This window comes from Natrix helvetica, assembly GCF_964273705.1.
Source record: "Natrix helvetica genome assembly, chromosome: 2".
Classification (NCBI taxonomy): domain Eukaryota; kingdom Metazoa; phylum Chordata; class Lepidosauria; order Squamata; family Natricidae; genus Natrix; species Natrix helvetica.
In genome coordinates, this window is record NC_138552.1 from 190,777,433 (window position 1) to 190,795,414 (window position 17,982).

At 38.5% G+C, this 17,982-nt stretch overlaps 1 protein-coding gene across 1 annotated transcript in view; it reads left to right on the plus strand.

Annotated features, from left to right (window-relative positions):
* Positions 1 to 10,628, plus strand: part of RFX6 (regulatory factor X6) — a gene marked incomplete at its 5' end in the record, with an annotated part of 43,044 nt that extends 32,416 nt beyond the window's left edge. Inside the window, 6 exons of the mRNA XM_081945953.1 lie at positions 1,936 to 2,053; positions 3,978 to 4,100; positions 5,151 to 5,360; positions 5,492 to 6,004; positions 8,508 to 8,720; positions 10,416 to 10,628. Coding sequence (XP_081802079.1) covers positions 1,936 to 2,053; positions 3,978 to 4,100; positions 5,151 to 5,360; positions 5,492 to 6,004; positions 8,508 to 8,720; positions 10,416 to 10,591 — 1,353 coding nt within the window. The 3' untranslated portion in view covers positions 10,592 to 10,628. The remainder of the gene's footprint in view (positions 1 to 1,935; positions 2,054 to 3,977; positions 4,101 to 5,150; positions 5,361 to 5,491; positions 6,005 to 8,507; positions 8,721 to 10,415) is intronic.
* Positions 10,629 to 17,982: the final 7,354 nt, after the last annotated feature.

Here is a 17,982-nt window from a genome sequence, read left to right on the forward strand (position 1 = left end):
TCCAGATGAGAAAAAAGAGGAGGGAGTTTGGCCTGTTGGAAGCCTACAATCACAAGAGGGAAACTAAAAATATACTGGGTACGGATACGTACAAATGTTGATTTCTTGCATCTAAGGCATTCAGAGCGTGTGAGATTTTCAGGAGATACAGAGCTAAAGCACATTTTGTTCCCAATACATTGTGGTAAAGCCTTGCCTTCCTGCAGAGTAACAATTCTATTTTTTGACCTGCAAACTTAGTATTATTTTATTGCAATAGTTGTGACTCTGTACTAGGTTCTTTGCTTGTTTTCTTCCTATAAGCAAGCTTTAACATCGCCTCCTTCTCACGGTATTATTCACTGCAAGATTTTTATTTTCTTCCCACAAAAGATTTTGAACTTCCATTGTTTAATTAAATGCCAACTCCCTATTCTTTCCCCAACAAGTTCTCAACAAATTCATAGTTGAGAATGCAGTATCTGACTCCTGAGCTTTTATCCTTGAACTCCATGCCAGTAAATTCCATGTTTTTTCCCTCCTTGTCAGAGAGTATGAAAGATCATAATAGAAATTTTCTAGCCAGAGAAGATGGATTCTACACATATTGAATCCAAAAAAATCAAATGCAAAGCCCCATTTATTAATGGAGAGAAAAATGAGTTTGCTTACTTTTGGATAATTCATGATATTTCATTTTGAGGCAACCACTCTCATTTCTTGTTCCACATTTTTTTATTAGCATTTGCTTTTTATAACAAGTAGACTGCCAACCTTTATCAATACTTCTTGTTGTACCATTTTAAGCTTTTTTTTCTTACCATTCATTGCAAAGGGTTTGAAATGCAAAATACCAGATTAAAATATTGAATTTCTTGAGCACATATAGACATTCCAAACAGTCGTGGGTTTTCATTATTTTTACTACTGATTCGCACGTGCTCGCATGTGTAATGCTTCTGCGCATGCGCAGAAGTGTATGGGCAGGTGGCCGGAGCCTCCTGTCACCACCACTACCAGTTTGCCCAATTCGGGCCGAACCAGAGCAGCCCATCTCTGATTCTAAATATTCTAAATATGCTATCATGTATCCTATGACCCAGCTGCTGGGGACACACAAATATTTACAAGAGGTATTAAACCAAATAAAGTTATATAACAGAAATAATAACTCTACTGTTTAAGTCATTAAGTTGTTGTTCCACTGCTAACAAAAGGAAGCAGGCAGAAAGCTAATCCATTTATTTAACATTACTCAAAAAGTCACAGCTCTATTATTATGCCTGAGGCAAAGTGTTTCAAAACCAACTCCTCTAAATTGCTTATGAACTCTCAATAAAATCCCAACCCATGTTTTGAAAATTCCTTTTGGGTAGGAAATTTATTTCAAATTCCTATTGCTTAATACATTATAGAGGTATCTATTGGTGTGAAGTCTCAGGGCTTCTCTGTACCGCCTAGTCATCACTACTATTTTTCTTTCCCTGAGCTATTTACTTTTCTCTGAGCGTTTGGTTTTTTACATAAGTCCAGTGGCACACTGTTTTTGCATCACTGTGATAAAAATATTTCACTCCCATTCCTAAACAGCCCAGTGGATATTCATGGAGGGAGGTGGGTATGAATGTGGTGTGAATATCTCTTTAACTTTAACTTTTATTTGATTTCTAGACCGCACCCTCTCCCAGAAGGGACTCGGGGCGGTGTACAGTCATATTAAAAACAATAAATATACATAATATAAATATAAAATAGATATAGATGTGGCTGGAGGAGGCAGCATATAGTTTATGCAAATGTACTATTCTTCATTAGTCAATATGTGGTTTTCTAGGGAGGCCATCATAGGAAAGACAAGTGAACTGATCTCAGAAAATGTTAACGCAATGACAGGAATGTGGGATCTGCTCTGTTCTAAAATATAAAAGATTCAAAAACAATATTTTCTCTTTTTAGGCAAGCAAGCAGAATGGTCGGTCTCTAAAGAAGAGAGCCCAAGACTTCCTTCTCAAGTGGAGCTTCTTTGGAGCTCGAGTAATGCATAATCTCACTTTGAACAATGCCTCCAGTTTTGGTATTTGACTCTTCTCCAATTCTTTTGTTTGTTTAAGGAATATTCCAGATGATGATTCTATTCTTATTAAGTTCAGAGGACAGGCTCTCTTCTGATAAGTTAGTAGTATCACTTTTCAGTTTCAACGAAGTTCTGGTAAACCTCTTTTTCCCCCGCCAGGAAAAACAAAAAAATAAAGATAGTTTTAAAGCAGTGCATGCCACTTCCAGAACAGTAAAATAAATCTGTCTTTCATTCAATGTGATCTCTGTTGCATTCAAAGGAAATTATTTCACACCATGTCTCAGTTCCTGTGTTTCTGATACAGTGGCATGATCAGATAAAGTATCATAAATGTCAAATGGCCATCATGTTAGCGTCAGTAGTTTAATTAGAGGCAGCCATAGTGTCAAGCACAGAATCATCTAGAAGTTATTCTTGTTATTCTTTCCAAACAGAATGTTGGAAAGAAATCCTATAAACAGGATCAGGACTGTGTGAGCAGTAAACTGTCAAGAAGCTGGCAAAAAAAAAAGAAGAAGAAAAAGAATTAAGTTTAAAATGGACTGAGTCTGATGGGGTCTGTAGAGAAAACGTTTTGGAAAATCTTCCTCCTGCATCCAAATGGGGGAGGAAGTTGGGCAGCTCTCAAATGTTTGGGAATACTTCCATTCTAAGCTCCTTTCCCACCTCCCTTTGCATCATATGACCTTGTAGGCCAGTGTATCTCAATCTTAGCAATTTTAAGATTGCCTAGATTTCAAATGGTTGGAATCTGGGAACCGAAGTCAAAACATCTTAAAGCTGCTAAGACTGAGAAACACTCACATGCAACTTACCCTCTGTTCCCCAGTGCACATATCTAAACAAAAATATACTGGTGCACAAGAAGAGAGAGCTGAAAAACAAAACATTGGTTTGTTAACCAGAAAAAAGAATGCAGCCTTTCCTATGGTTGCTGATGGTAAAGGAGTTGGAAGCCACATGGCTTGCTTCCCCTACCTATTAAAACCTTTATTCTTTAAAATAGGTGTATAAACTTATTTGAAGTCTTAAGACACCATTTTCCTGTAAATCCCTTCCTCAAGCCCTACACAATTAAAAAGTCCAATGACATCAACAACTATGCGACCTCCAGCTCCTAAAAGAAAAATAATAGGGAGCTCAACCAATCTCATTGTACCTATGCTGTGCACTGACAATAAAGAATTATTATTACATTATATAATAATAATAAATGTGCAGCCCCTGTAAAAATAGCTATTGATCCCCATGCACATCTATTTTCTTCTTTCTTTGAATCACACACTTTCTTGTCACATCTTCATTCAGAAAACTGGTTTATCATGTGACAGGGATAAGTATGACTTGTCTGTCATAAACAGAACATGACTTCATCCCCAAGCCATCCAAATCTTCATTTTTTATGAAAAGGGGAGAGACCTGATTCTCACAACAGATATGATCGTTGGGTGGGAGAGTTATGCAAACACTAAATGTTTAAAAGAGAGGACGATATTTTGCTATATGTATAACAACATTATTCCTTTAGAGTTCCTTAAACATACAAATTTACAAATAGGCCATCAAGATTTTGTCAGCTTCTTTTGTAAAATGCAGCAAATCCATATTTCTGCATGGATTCCATGTTATCATGTTCTAAAGTAAGTCTGTTCAAGTATAAAGCATGTCTCACTTTCATCAGTGTTGTACTTTGATGTCATCGGTGGTCAAATAACTTGCAGGACAGTAAATATATTGAGTGAGGTGGGCCAGCATCAAGCAAGATTAGGGTAAGGAGTTAAGCACCGTGCTTTGTTGGTCTTAGTAGGTCACTGAAAGTCCAGCAATTATTTGTTTGTTTCACTTGCTCCTTGTGCAGTGTTGAGAGATGGTCAGCAAGATAAGGTTATGCACCATCTCTTCACTTTTCTTCCTGTGGCAGGTTCATTTCATCTCATCCGCATGCTTTTAGATGAATATATTCTGCTTGCAATGGAGACCCAGTTCCACAATGATAAAGAACAAGAACTTCAGAATTTATTGGACAAATATATGAAGAATCTAGGTAACTGGAATTGGCAGTTTGCAATCTTTAGGGATCTGAAGCCCAATGGGGTGTGCCTATTTGTCTAATGTTAGCTGGACAGATGCATAAATTGAATGGATATTTGTGTACACTTACATGTTGGTCTATAGAGGAATAATGGTCTCATACGTAACACTGTTACGCTTATTTCTTTAAATTTCTAGAGAATGCATTCTAAATTCATGTGAACAATAATATTTAATAATTTAATAATATTCAAAATATTTTTTTACAAAGCAAGTCTGTCTAAATTCAATGGCAGGCACTGTTGAATCAATATTTTTGGATTGTACTCTTATTATTTAGATGTAATTAAAATGTTAAAATCCAAATTATCCAAACTCCAATGAATTTCTCCTCTTCAATAAATTGCTACAAAAAGCTTTTATTATACCTTCAAATGAAGTTTTGAGTTTGTTTCATGTAAGGGAGGAAAATTTATTTTTCATATAATACGCTAAAGAAAATGCTTTCAAATTCTGTATGTTTTAGTATTTGGCCCAAATTACTATATATTTAATAGGCCAGAATCAGCATTTTGCATATCAATGTGATTGAAGCTAATAAATGTCCAATGCGGGAAGGTTGAGAACCACTGCTTTAGGTGAAAGTCACTGTCACTACCTTTCTAAATTACAAAAGAATTAATACAGTACAATCTCCTAAAACAGCCTTCACTAAATTAGTGCTGCCCAGGATACCAGAGATCAGCTTCCCTGGAGGGCTGAAGGTTAAGGAAGATTGCCTAATCCATCCAGTATTATTGATGCCAAATATCTACCTGTGTGGGTGTCCCTTATTTAAGCAAAGGAAAGTACACGACAACATCACTCTGCAAATTGCATGCAACATGCAATTGCAAGTTGCATGTAATATGTCAAAATGCAAGTATGTAATGGCAGCGTTTGCACTGTGATCGCTATGCACAAACCAGCCTTTTGGCGTGATGTGCTGCAGATGCAGATGATGGAATTCTGTCTTGTTTCCTGGTCTAAGTTTCATATTATCAAACCTTTGTTATTTTCTCAGATGCCAGTAAAGCCACCTTTACAGCATCCCCCAGTTCTTGTTTCCTAGCAAACCGCAACAAAGCTGCTCCAATGGCTAGTGATGCCTCAGTGAAAAACGAATGTCTGATGGAGCAAACCTATTTCTCTTTATCATCCGGTCATCATAGTAGCATATCGTCCGGTCTGAACCCGTGCCCTGCAGGAGACAGTGAGAATATGCAAACCACAGGTAGGAAACAAAGGAGATGCTTGCTTTTGATCAGTTCTTTTCTAAGTTGCCAAAAGGCATCGCAGATGAACACCTATGACTATTGCTTATTGCCTGGGTGTAGAAGAAAAAAAATCTGTTTGTTTTCCCAGGTCAGACCGACCTCTCTCAGAGCACTGCCCACCTTATCACTCCACCCATTTCTCCAGCCATGGTCAGCCGAGGAAGTGTTATCAACCAGGGACCGATGGCCAGACCATCCAGTGTAGGCACATCATTATCTTCACACTCGCATTGCTCTTCTTATTCTGAGTACCTCTACCAGACGGTGCCACAAACAAACCAGAATTTCTATGGAGCCAGCGCCAGTTACCCAGCCATGTTCAGGACCCAGACTCATCCACCTTCGGGATCCTGTCTCCAGAGGGCAGAATCGAGCCTTTGTCCAGCAGCCAATGAGCAGCAACGTTTCTCCCGGGACTATTTCAATAGCAGCTGTGCTGTGTCTTCATACAGCACCCGTTCCCTTCCTCTCTACGGAGCCTCTTCAGCTGCACAGGACACACATTGTATGCAATTTGTGAACAATGGGAGTTGCAGCTTTGTGAACAACACCACAACAGGTTCTTGTCAAGGATCATCATATTCCACAGCTGCCTCTAATGGTATTAACCCTTTTCAGAATTTTACTTTATTCTCTTTGTTCTACAGCTTAGTCTAGTGTCCTTGTAGTCCTTGGACTAGTTCACGTGTGGATTTTAACTTTGTGTCAGCATGTGCAGCTATTTTTAAACTCACCCATTTAGTGAGCAACTAATGCAGAGATACGATAAAAGTTGAGAAAAGAATGAGAGTTAATGGATCCATCTCATGGGTTCATGTGAAAATCTAGCCAACAGACACATATATGGATAGTTCTGCATTATATCACAACAACACAACTATGAAATTAAGTCCCCGTCAATCAGCACCATGACAATGTCAAATGGTTGCTGAATGAGTAGTTATTAAACAAGGATTACTTGCACTAGAGTATGTACTCACCACATTTGATACTGAATATTTGAGTTTATTGTTTGTAATAATCACATTTGCGATACTTTGCCAGTTTGTAGTTGATCATTCCAATTTTTTTAAAAAAAGATAAAGGTTCCCCTCACATATGTGCTAGTCATTCCTGACTAGTCGTTCCCAACTCTAGGCCGCGGTGTTCATCTCCGTTTCAAAGCCAAAGAGCCAGCATTGTCCGAAGATGTCTCTGTGGTCATGTGGCCAGCATGACCAAATGCCAAAAATGCACGGAATGTTATTATTTAGTTGTACACATAATTAAGCCAGAAAGGCAGTTTCATGAGAGCATCTAAAGTAGTCTCCCCATCCTGGGTCTCCCTGAGGGATTGCATCTCTGTAATCCACAATCAGCGTCCATCAGTGTGGTTGGTTTTTGTATCTTCTGTTTCCCAACTTTACATCCATGTACAGCAGGAAGTGGATTAAAAGCTTGATTTTTGTTAGCTATGACTTTAATATTTAAGGTTTAAATTGTTGCCAAATATCTCCTGGTTGATACGATGGACGCTGTAATTAAGATCTTTCCAAAATGAGACATCATGACAATTCCTTTCTGCTAGAAAGTCTAATTATCTATATTCTGTAAATCCTCATTTCTTCTGATATCAAAATATAAGAATATTATCTGTTATATTATATTATATATAATATATTAATATATGATATTCAATAAGATATATTTGTTCAGTGGTCTTGGTCTTGTTGTATTCGGCTCATTTCCCATGTAAGATTGAGATTGTCTTGGCAACGTTTCAGCGAGGTCTCACTCGCCATCTTCAGGCATATATATATTTTGTTTTCGTAGATTTTCACAGGTGTAGGTATGCTGGTCTTGTTGTATTTGGGTCTTTTCCCATGTAAGATTGTTTATATATTTTATAATATATATCAGTGACGTGCAGTCAGGTGAGGCAAGTGAGGCACAGCCTCACCACTCTCATCATGAAAAAAAAAAGTAAAAGGAAAAAGCTGAGCTAGTTGCTGCCTCACCGTGGATGACTCTGCTTAACCTCACTGGTGCTCTCCCTCCCCAAGTGTAGTGACTTCCTCCCCAGGCCCCCATTCATTTCTCTCTCACACACACACAGCTGGATAAAACTATATAAAAATCTAGCCCAGCTTCACTGATTACAAGTTTGAAAAGGCAACGTGGCTCCACCTGCAATCAAACTACACTTGGGGAGGGAGAGCACAAGCGAGCACCGAGGAGACCACAGGAGGAGGCAGGAAGCCAGGCAAAGAGCCATGCTGTAGTACACACACTTCCCCCCAGCCTCTTTCTTTTGGAAGGCTCGGCTCGGCTCCCCTCCGGCTTCTCTGCCTCTCCTCTCACCCCAGCCTGCCAGCAGGAGGTGAGTGGGTGGGCTTTATTGTGTTCCAGGCATTTCCCACCCAGACAGCAGGCTGCATTTGCAATGGTGGAGGTGTTTGGGAAAGGCAGCAGGGGAATGGGGGGGGATGGCAGAGGAGCTGCTTTCAAGCCACTGGAAAAGATATCCAATCCAACTTTTGTGTGTGGGGGGGGGGGTTGTTTGAGAGGGAGTGAGAGAGGGACGGGGAAGGAGAGATAGTCCAATCCAACTTCTGTGTGTGTGTGTGTGTGTGTTTGAGAGAGGGGGAGGAAGGGAGAGAGGGAGGAAGGAGGGGAAGAAGAAAAAGAAAGAAGGAGCAAAGGAGGAAAACAAATGCTGTCGCTTTAAATTGGAACTGAGCATGCCTGGCTGTGGAATTCTGGGAGTTGAAGTCCACAAGTCTAAAAATATTTGAAACCCAGCACTGTGTCAGTGCCTCACCAGTCATAAACCTCACCGCACGTCACTGATATATATATAATCTATAAATGTAAGAAACATAAGTATTATATAAATATAAGAATGATTACATCTTTAGCTGGAAGAGCATATTTGTCCCATATTTATAGCAATACAAAGGCGCATGCAACATGAAAGTTTAACTTCTTTATTTTAAAAAAGTTAAATGAATTTAATAATTTAAGCTTTATTTTTTAAAAAAAACTTAAGATTTACAGTGCATGTGCTTATACAATATTGTCTGTTCTAGATGTTTACTCACTGATTGTCAACCTCCTGTTAACAGGGTTCTATGGAAATAATACAAACTATTCAGATTCCCATAGATTTGAGTCATTGGTAGATCAGCACGTTTCTGTCATCAGCAGTGTAAGCAGCATTCGCCCATTGCCTCCATACAGTGACATTCATGATTCACTCTGCATCCTAGAAGATACAGGAAGGAAACAGGGAGCATCTTATTATCCAGATGCCTCAATTGCTGGCCAGAACTCTATAAGTAAGTAACTAAAAAGGTTTGGTGTGACATGGATGCTCTCTTCTTTTGAATCCATGCCTACAATGAATGTGAAAGGGAGAGGAAATGTGCTGGTTAACCACGTTCACAATCTCCACACAGTAGCCAAAGAAGCTAAGTAACTCCTTAACTATTAAGCTGAAGAATGAATAGCTAAGGGTATCCAGAACTGATTAGTATTGAAACGGAAGAATAAATTATGCTGCAGATTGGTATTGGCAGGATATACAATAAAAGTATGTGAATCTGCTTAAAATGCCCACCTTAAAAATGATATTCAATAAGATATATTTGTTCAGTTTTAATCAAGTCCCTTTGCTATGCTAAATCTACTCTATGTTTCACCCAGTAGAAGACTTTAATGACCTAAAGAATTTGTAAAGCCAAAAAAGAGTTTAGTGGTGGCTGCAGAACCAAAAAACAATACTTTAATACACAGACTCACACCAGTGAGGGGTTTCAGTGGTGGATTTCAAATAATTCCACCACTGGTTCGCTGAAAATGTGAGCACGCATGCAGCTTCTGCATGTGCATGCGTGGCTTCAACGCATGCGTGGCTTCTATGCAGGCATGTGTGGCTTCTGTACATGCACGTTTTCTGCCCACACAGTGAGGCTCGACCGAGCAGCCTTTTGGGGCTTGCTCCCCACTATCACTGCTCTCCAGGGAAGCGGCTGCTTCTCTCCGCACTGCCTGGAAAGCGTCTTGCGCATCTTGTGCATCCGAGCATCTAGATCAGGGGTGTCCAAACTTGGGAACTTTAAGACTTGTGGACTTCAACTCCCAGAATTCCCCAGCCAGCATGGCTGGCTGGGGAATTCTGAGAGTTGAAGTCCACAAGTCTTAAAGTTCCCAAGTTTGGACATGCCTGGTCTAGAGGCAAGCTGCCGCTTCCCTCTAAGCCCTATCCAGAAAGTGCTGTGGCACAGAGAAGCACCGGTAGTGCTTTGCACCAGTGGTATGATTTGTCGGTTCTCCAAACTGCTCAGAATCATTACTATCAATTCAGTAGAACCGTCCCGAACCAGCTGAATGCCACCTCTGATCCCTTTGCTTATTTGTACTTTCTGAGATTATTACCCACAAACACACTTTCCTGTTTCAAAAAAAAAAATTAAAGCAGCTGACTTGGGAAATACTAAAACTGTTACAGGTAGTCCTCAACTTACAACAGTTCATTTAGTGACCGTTCAAAATTACAACGGCACTGAAAAGAGGCACATGACCATTTTTCACAATTGCAGCCTTTGTAGTATCCCCACGGATATGTGTATTCAGATGCTTGGCAATGGACTCATGCTTATGACCTTTGCATTGTGTCCCAAAGTCATGTGGGCACCTTTTGCAATCTTTTGAGAAGCAAAGTCAACGGGTAAGCCAGATTCAATAAACCCTGGCTAGAAAGGTTGTAAAATGGGGCAAAACTCACTTAACAAATGTCTCATTTAACAGAAAGTTTCAGCTCAATTGTGGTTGTAAGTTGTGGACTATCTGTGTTAGATTACATTCCTCAATTCAGTGCATAATTAATGTAAATCTTGACATATCAAGTTTAAGAAATGAAATCCAGATTGGAGGGTGATTTTAGTAGAATGTATTTAAAGCTCTGGAATCTTTTCCTTTTTTTTTCTTTTTAGAAGCACCACCAAGAATAACTCTTCTCATTTTCTTTGTAGCTTCAGAAATGCTGCCTGATCTGCCCACAAGTTCCTCTGAATGCATGTACGGCCATTCTCGTCAGTGCCCTTCTCAGGAACCAATGGACTCTTCTGGACAAGCTAACAATGAGATGGTGCCATCCTTACCACCGATTAATATTGTCTTCATGGGAACTGCTGCTGGAGGCACCTGAGTTTTAGTTCTCACTTACTTCCTCCACTTAACAACTTTTTGTTTTCACCAGAAAAGTTTTACAGATTTGTTTTTGAAGAACATCCTGGAAGATTTTACAGTTAAATAATATTGGATTACTTCTGAGTCCAAGTGCAAATTATTTCTTATATGTAAATGAGAATATACTTGCAAAGTGGTTTTTTTTTAATGTGTCTCTTCTTATTGCTGACTAGGTTTAAATGCACATTTAGAGAATGTCTATCTTTCCTCGTTCTCCTCATTGCAGTTTAAAACAGTGTGTCATTCATCCAGCAAAACCAATAATTCCTCTTTTTCTCATCACAATTTTGCTGTATTCTCTCTTTGATATGCAACCTACATTCTGCAAACTCATTGGATGGCAGAGGTGCACCTGACAATGGTATCTACTCCAGACTTAGAAATATAGATACATTTGGTGAGCTTTTCCCAGCACCCTCCTGATGGACAGGAATATAAAATCAATTTTAGATGGACAGGAATATTAAACAACTTTAACCTGCCTGGAAAGGATTAAGGATGTTGTTTGCATATGTGGCATTCAGCAGGTTCTGACCAGTTCTGGAGAACCAGTAGCAGAAATTTTTAGTTTGGAGAACCGGTAAATGCCACCTCTGGCTGGCCCCACCCCCATCTATTCTCTTCCTCCCGAGTCCCAGCTGATCGGGAGGAAATGGGGATTTTGCAGTAACCTTCCCCTGGAGTAGGGAGGGAATGGAGATTTTACAGTATCATTCCCCTGCCACGCCCACCAAGCTATGCCCACCAAGCCATAACCACACCCACCAAGCCACGCCTACAGAACCGGTAGTAAAAAAAAATGAATCCTACCACTGGTTGTTTGGCAGATTTTGAAGCCACCAAATTAAGAAAGCCTATCCTAAATCATTTCATAATTCTAAGACAAAGCATATTTTGTGATTTTCCTCCCAAGCAACAACCAATGCCCTTCTTCCCATCCTATCAATTAGACCTGAATTACCCTGTTTCATTGAATAGTTATCAGTTCTTCAAATGTCATACCTTAAGGAAGGGGCATGGCAAACCACTTCCAAAAAATATTGCTAAGAAAACTATAGTAATCATTAATTACAAATAGGCAAAATAATAGTAATAACAATAATGATGATGTATGATGATGATGATGTGATGATGTGATGATGTAAGAATCCTGGGTAACTACCTATGTATACTTTATTTTATGTTACATTATTCTAATATTTTGTAATTTATGGTTGTTATGGAGATGGCAACCGTAGTTCTCCCAATCTGCTAATTTTTAGAACTTTCCTTGTTAGATAGACCTTCTAATCAAAATATGTGTGGTTCACTGTGATTTAATGATTTCATGTTATTGTTACCCAATATATAATGCACATTTTTCCCCTTTTCACTTCCTCTCTTAGCCAGGATACCTTTGTCAAAAAGATTAAAAACAGATTAAATTTCTCTCTGGATACTTCACAGGGCATTGCTTTGAATAGACTTTAGAATAGAAGATACAGTTTTGATATCAACAGCTCTCCACTATTATTTGCCCAACACTCTTATTGTTGTAAAGACATACATTTTTTTAAAATGCCAAAATTTCGGTTTAGCAGCTTCATTAATTTGACATTAGCAGTACAACCTATTCTTACCTAATAGTAGAACCCAAGTTTGTACAATAAAGTCATATTATTATTACTTAACACACCACGAAATTATCATTATGAATATTTATCTGTGGAAGGTTTCACGTGTGTCTTTTTGTTTATAGATGTGTTTTTAATGCGTTTCAGTCTTCTTGTAGAACTGCCATGATTTCAGTAGAGCCTTAAAAATTCAATATTCAAATGGGTCAATTTGCACCTCTCTCTCTCCCTCCCTCCCACCCACCCACCTTCTCTCTGCATTATGAGTGAATTTGACAATCAAACTCAGTTTTTGAATTGAACTTTTGTTTCTGTGTATATAAAATAGTTTTATGGCAGAATTTAGGAGTTTATCAGATTTCTATGAAGGTTTAGGGTTATTCTACTATTTCTAAGCACGCTACAGGAAGATTGTATGCCAATGGACTTACATTACTGTTGATATTGTCCTAAATAATATTCAATGGCAAGTTGTCTTTTTTTCCCCAGAATTTAAAATCTCATGAGTCTTATTAGCTTTAGTACCCAATCCATATTCCCCAACCTTTGAACAAGTAAAATGAATATACTTGTGAATTGTTTTTTTAAAAGCCACTTCTCTCTATTTATTAAAAGCAGTGCTTTTTTGTCTTGTATATACTTTCAATTTTGTAAACTCAAAAAAGCATTAGTTAATAGACATGTGTTCTTTTTATTTATTTGAGTTGCAGAATTTGTGATTCTATTTTCCAGGTTGTCAAATCTATGTGTTCTACCTCCTACAGAAATGTTTACAAGGCCAGTTTTTCAAACCCCCATAAATGAACTTTTATATTGTCTAAATTTATGCATTAAAAATCTCATTTCAAGTATTAATTGAGTCACAACCTCCTTTGTCCTTTTGCCATTCTCTGATTGGTTCAGTCTCTCTTTTACATGATAAAGGAAATAACAACTTTGTATACTGCGCTTGCTTGTACATGTGATACATTTATCACATCTTAGAAATTACAAAATTGCAAAGATGCACAAAATATATTAGAAACACATCATTCTTAGCTGCATATTAATACACTTCAGTTTCCACAACGTTCTCAACATCCATATATGAGATGAGATATTTACCAGTTATCAAATATACGGTAGAACTGACACAACAAAGGTTAAATCTCAGAAGAAGCATAGTGCAAAATATAGTTCCTATTTAATTCAAAATAAAGACATTAGGATATATAATATTATTTTATAAACTGCTGTATATTAAGCATATAAAATGCAGGGTATTTCACAAATACAATTCTATTTCAGAATAACCTTGCAAGAGACAACTGAATATGCCAGAATGACTTATTCTACTAAACTATTGGCACAAGGAGATCTGCTTCCTGTCCTCACAGCTTAGTTGATTATTATCCTTGATCAAATAAAAGGCCACATGTTCAGACTGCCCTGGTGCTCTGGTTGCTATAGAAAAGACAGATACATAGTTAAATTCTGCTTTTAAAAAGAGATTGATTTTGAGAGCTTTTTTGTATTCATTGTGTGCTGTAGATCTTTGCACGAGAAACAAGTTAATAGAGAATTTCTCCCATTGTATCAGGGTTTTAGCTTACCTCCTCATTGGATCAGAAGGTAAAAAAGGAAAAAGGAACACAACACTTATAGGTGTAGAACAGTGGCCAAGCAACTGCATAGAAATAAATACCTATGAAATTGAAATGCAAAATGTGCATTGATTCTATTTCATGTAAATATCGTTTTCACGCCTTCCAACCCAACGTAAATTTGGGCCCTTATCAGCAGGATAACTCTCTGAAAACTGAACTGAAACAAATTTCAAAAGATTACGTTGGAAAAGACTGAATTTAAAATTAGTTGATCTAGCTAGGGGATGTCCTCTCCCATAGAGAATCCAGAAAAGAATTCCTCAGTGGATTTTTCTTGTTTAAAAAAATATATTCATTTTATTTCTAAAGCCACCCAATCACTAAGCAATTCAGGACAGTGTACAAAAGTGTACTGCCAATTACCCCATCAAAATTTTGGAGTGGCTTGTATGAACAATGTTTCCTAGAGACACTTTTCACCCTTTACAAAAGCAATTTCATGGTGCATATTCCTACACCAGTTTCAAAATAAAGTTTTTCCTGCTTCAAAAGTTGCTGTCCTATTTCACTTGCAATGAGTTATTTTGTTCTAGAGTCCAACCTCTGCAGTTTGTTTGGCTGCTTCACAGATTCAGGGATGCTCCTGTAACTGAATCAATGGGTTGTCATTCTACAACCTCTACAACTAAACTAAGCAATGGTATTGCAAATTTATGTATGTTTTATATTTTTATTCTGCCTTTATTACTGTATATGTCAGTCAAGGCAGGGGATGTATCAATGCTCCTTCTTTCTCCTATTTTCCCCACAACAACAATTCAGTGAGATGAGCTGAAAGAGAGTGACCAATCAGCTGGGTTTTTTTTTTTCATGCCTAAGGTGAAACTAGAATTCACAGTGTCCCAGTTTCTGGGCCAACATCTTAACCACTATACCAAACTGGCTCTTAACATGTAGTGATTATAACATTTGCTTAGCATATAGAATATCATTGATATATTAAATATATCTGCCATTAGATATATTTGGTTATAATTAGATAAGAATATTTATGTATGGATTTTAGAAGATCATTTTAAAAAAGTTTAAAATCTCAGAACTCAGATGCAATTCTCCCTGTCTGCTGGCATACAAATATGATACTTGCTAGTAAGGCTGGAACATAGAAAAACAGGGGGGAAAGACAGCAAAAGCATTATATCTGTGCAAATTTAGGAAAAAAAAAACATTTGCCGAACTGCAAAAAGTTTATACAGAAAAACAATAGGCCATTCTTTTTTTCCCCTTTTAAATGAAACTTACATAGAAGTTCCCTTAATTTCTGCTCATGCTACTATAAAGCAATGATGAGACTGGAAATTGTAAGAAGCAAATGCCATGTATAGTAGTAGCATGGTGGCACAGTAGTTAAGAGTGCAGTACTGGAGACTACTTCTACTGATTGCTGGCTGCCAGCTGTTCGGCAGTTCGAGTTTCACTGGCTCAGGGTTGACTCGGCCTTCCATCCCTTCCGAGGTCAGTAAAATGAGGATCCAGATTGTTGGGGGCAATATGTTGACTCTGTAAACCTCTTAGAGAGGGCTGTAAAAGCACTGTGAAGCGGTATATAAGTCTAAGTGGTCTTGCTATTGCTATAGAAAGAGAGTAAAGAGAAACAGGAGGGAGAGCTACAACCAAGACAATAGTTAGATTTTTTTTTTAAAAAAAGTAAGTCCAAAGTAGAAATGTAATTTGAGAAAACATCTCATATTTGACCCTCCCTTGTTTTCATTAAGAAAAAGAGATGGAGAGGGAAAGAGTATTCAGATTTGCAAGATCCTGTTACTGTAACAATATAATAAAAATAGCGTTAGTATTCGTTCCTTCAGTTTTTAGTCTAGTCTATCTTGAAGGACTGACAGCTATGAATGAAGCCTTTCCTTTCCTCAGTCAGCCTGCAGCTACCAAGTTAGGTACAGTGTAAATGCCATCACGCTTTTGCCCAGCTACACTTCTACAGTGGAAGGCTTTGTAAGATTTTTCCTGATTCTTCCACTAACTCTCAGTAATTGGGAAAAAAAACTACCTGCCATTATCTTCATAATAAATGGAATTTCTCCTGATGTTGAAGAAGGACTGAAAGGCTTGAGCACAAAATTTATTTATTTGTTCTTAAAAAAAAGGATAAATTGCTCAAGACACTTTTATGAGACTAAACTATTACAATATCTATGGAGATAATCAAGCCAAAAATATACCTGCTGTGGAAAAACAGAAAGACTTCCCCCATCCATTTTTGAATTTCAATGTTGCTCATATTAATGTATTAGTAGCATTTATCATCCACTCATTCGCAATGACTCTGGCTGCACAAGACCAATTTCTAAAAGCGCCTATACAGATCTTGAGCTATACATAAGCAGCCACTAGAAATCCTCTTAAAATATGCTGGGCTTTGTGGTTTTTAGACAAAGCAGGTGTAAGAATTTGCTAACTACTTCCCTCCCCTCTTCTTACAGAAATCCAAACTGGCAGTCCCATGGTGACAAAGGATTTATCAGGAACTATGGAATTTATTCAAGTGACAAATTGTTTGTTAGAAACACCACTCCTCGCCTTTCCTCTAACTGAAAAATATTGTCAGTTTGTCTGCATTTCTGAAGTGGCTAAAAGCATGAAGCAGCCAGGTGATAATCAGTTCTGTATGTCTCCCTGAACAAGCACAGCCCCCCCCCCCTGAATGTCTGGTTAAAACACGTGTTTCTGCTCATGCAAATCCTGTCTGTCTTAAGCCCTATGTTTTTATCTGATCTTGTCCAAAAAAGCTCCTGGACCTCAAAAGCCAAACAAGAGGCGGAGGAGGAGATCAAAGCCAAAATGTCTGCATTGTGCATGGCTGCTTGGACATCAGTGGGAAGAGCAATTGGGTTATCACCCATATGCCAGCATCCTTAGTCTTATCTGATTTGCCCAGGTTATATCTGATCAGTACTAAAGAAGCTGTTTTGGTGCCTGACAATGGAGCACGATAAAGAGAAAACTTTGCTAGCTGTGCAATCTATATCACCTATGGAGATTCCCCATCATACAGGTAGGTCATGGTTATCCTAAAGGTTTTTTTTCCAGAAAGTCCAGTTGCCTTCGAAAAAGCACTTTTGGGCTGTCAAACTCGCAGCCTGCGGGCCGGATGCATCACACCCTCGCCCTGCCCACGGCCAGTTTAGTTAAGGGGGGGGAAGTCCCAATACATCACATGATGCCACCATGATGCTACGAGTTTGACACCCCTAATCTATATCATCATTCCCTCAGTATTTTGGGGAGGGGAAAAGTATTTAGGGGAAAAAGCAGATCTTCAGTTATATGCTGCAGGCAGGCCCTTGTATCTTTCTTCTGAGGTTTAAAAAGAAAGCAATATTGATGTTTAAAGTTCATCTCTTTGTAGGGTTTTATTTTCTACCTTGCTAATGGCAGCTGTCAAAGAGACTTGGATCAGAACAACTGACAGAAATGCAACACCAAAGCAGCCCACATCTATGTTCATTATTCTTTCATGAACGTTTGGATCTTTGGCAACTTAATTCAGTGAGGGGAAAAAAGGACTGGAGGAATCGAGCAATTTACGGCTGTGTTGCCAAAAGCACTCCTGCCTTATTCTTTTTTTTATTTATTTACTGACAGCTTCCATTCTCTTTAGTGGAAGAATATTTGTTTGTGAAGGTTTCTGAAGGAGAAGAGAATTTGAGTGAAAAGCTCACAGGTGAGGGTTGACTTAGTTCTGAGACAGCCAATAGATGTAGATCAAAGTCTTCTCTTCAATTGTATCATGACTTTTCCAGTGTGTCCTTTGCTACTCAAATTGTCTGTAAAGCCGATAAATAGAAAAATCAGGAAGAATTCTTTGTATTTTCCCCACTGATTGGAAAGAGTTGACAGTGGTGGGATGCTGCCAGTTTAGCAATCGGTTCACACCTAAAGCACTTGCGCACAGCGCTGAAAATGGAGCGTTTGGAAGCTCAGCTGCTTACCTTCCAAGTCAGCAATGGTAAGTAGGACAGCGAGGGGGGTGGAATCGGCTGTGCTGCGCAATTGAGATGAGCTAGAAAGCAGGAAATAAAAGACAGGACAGGGCAGGGGCAGGTGGGCGGGGCCATCTGATCGTCAGAGCTACC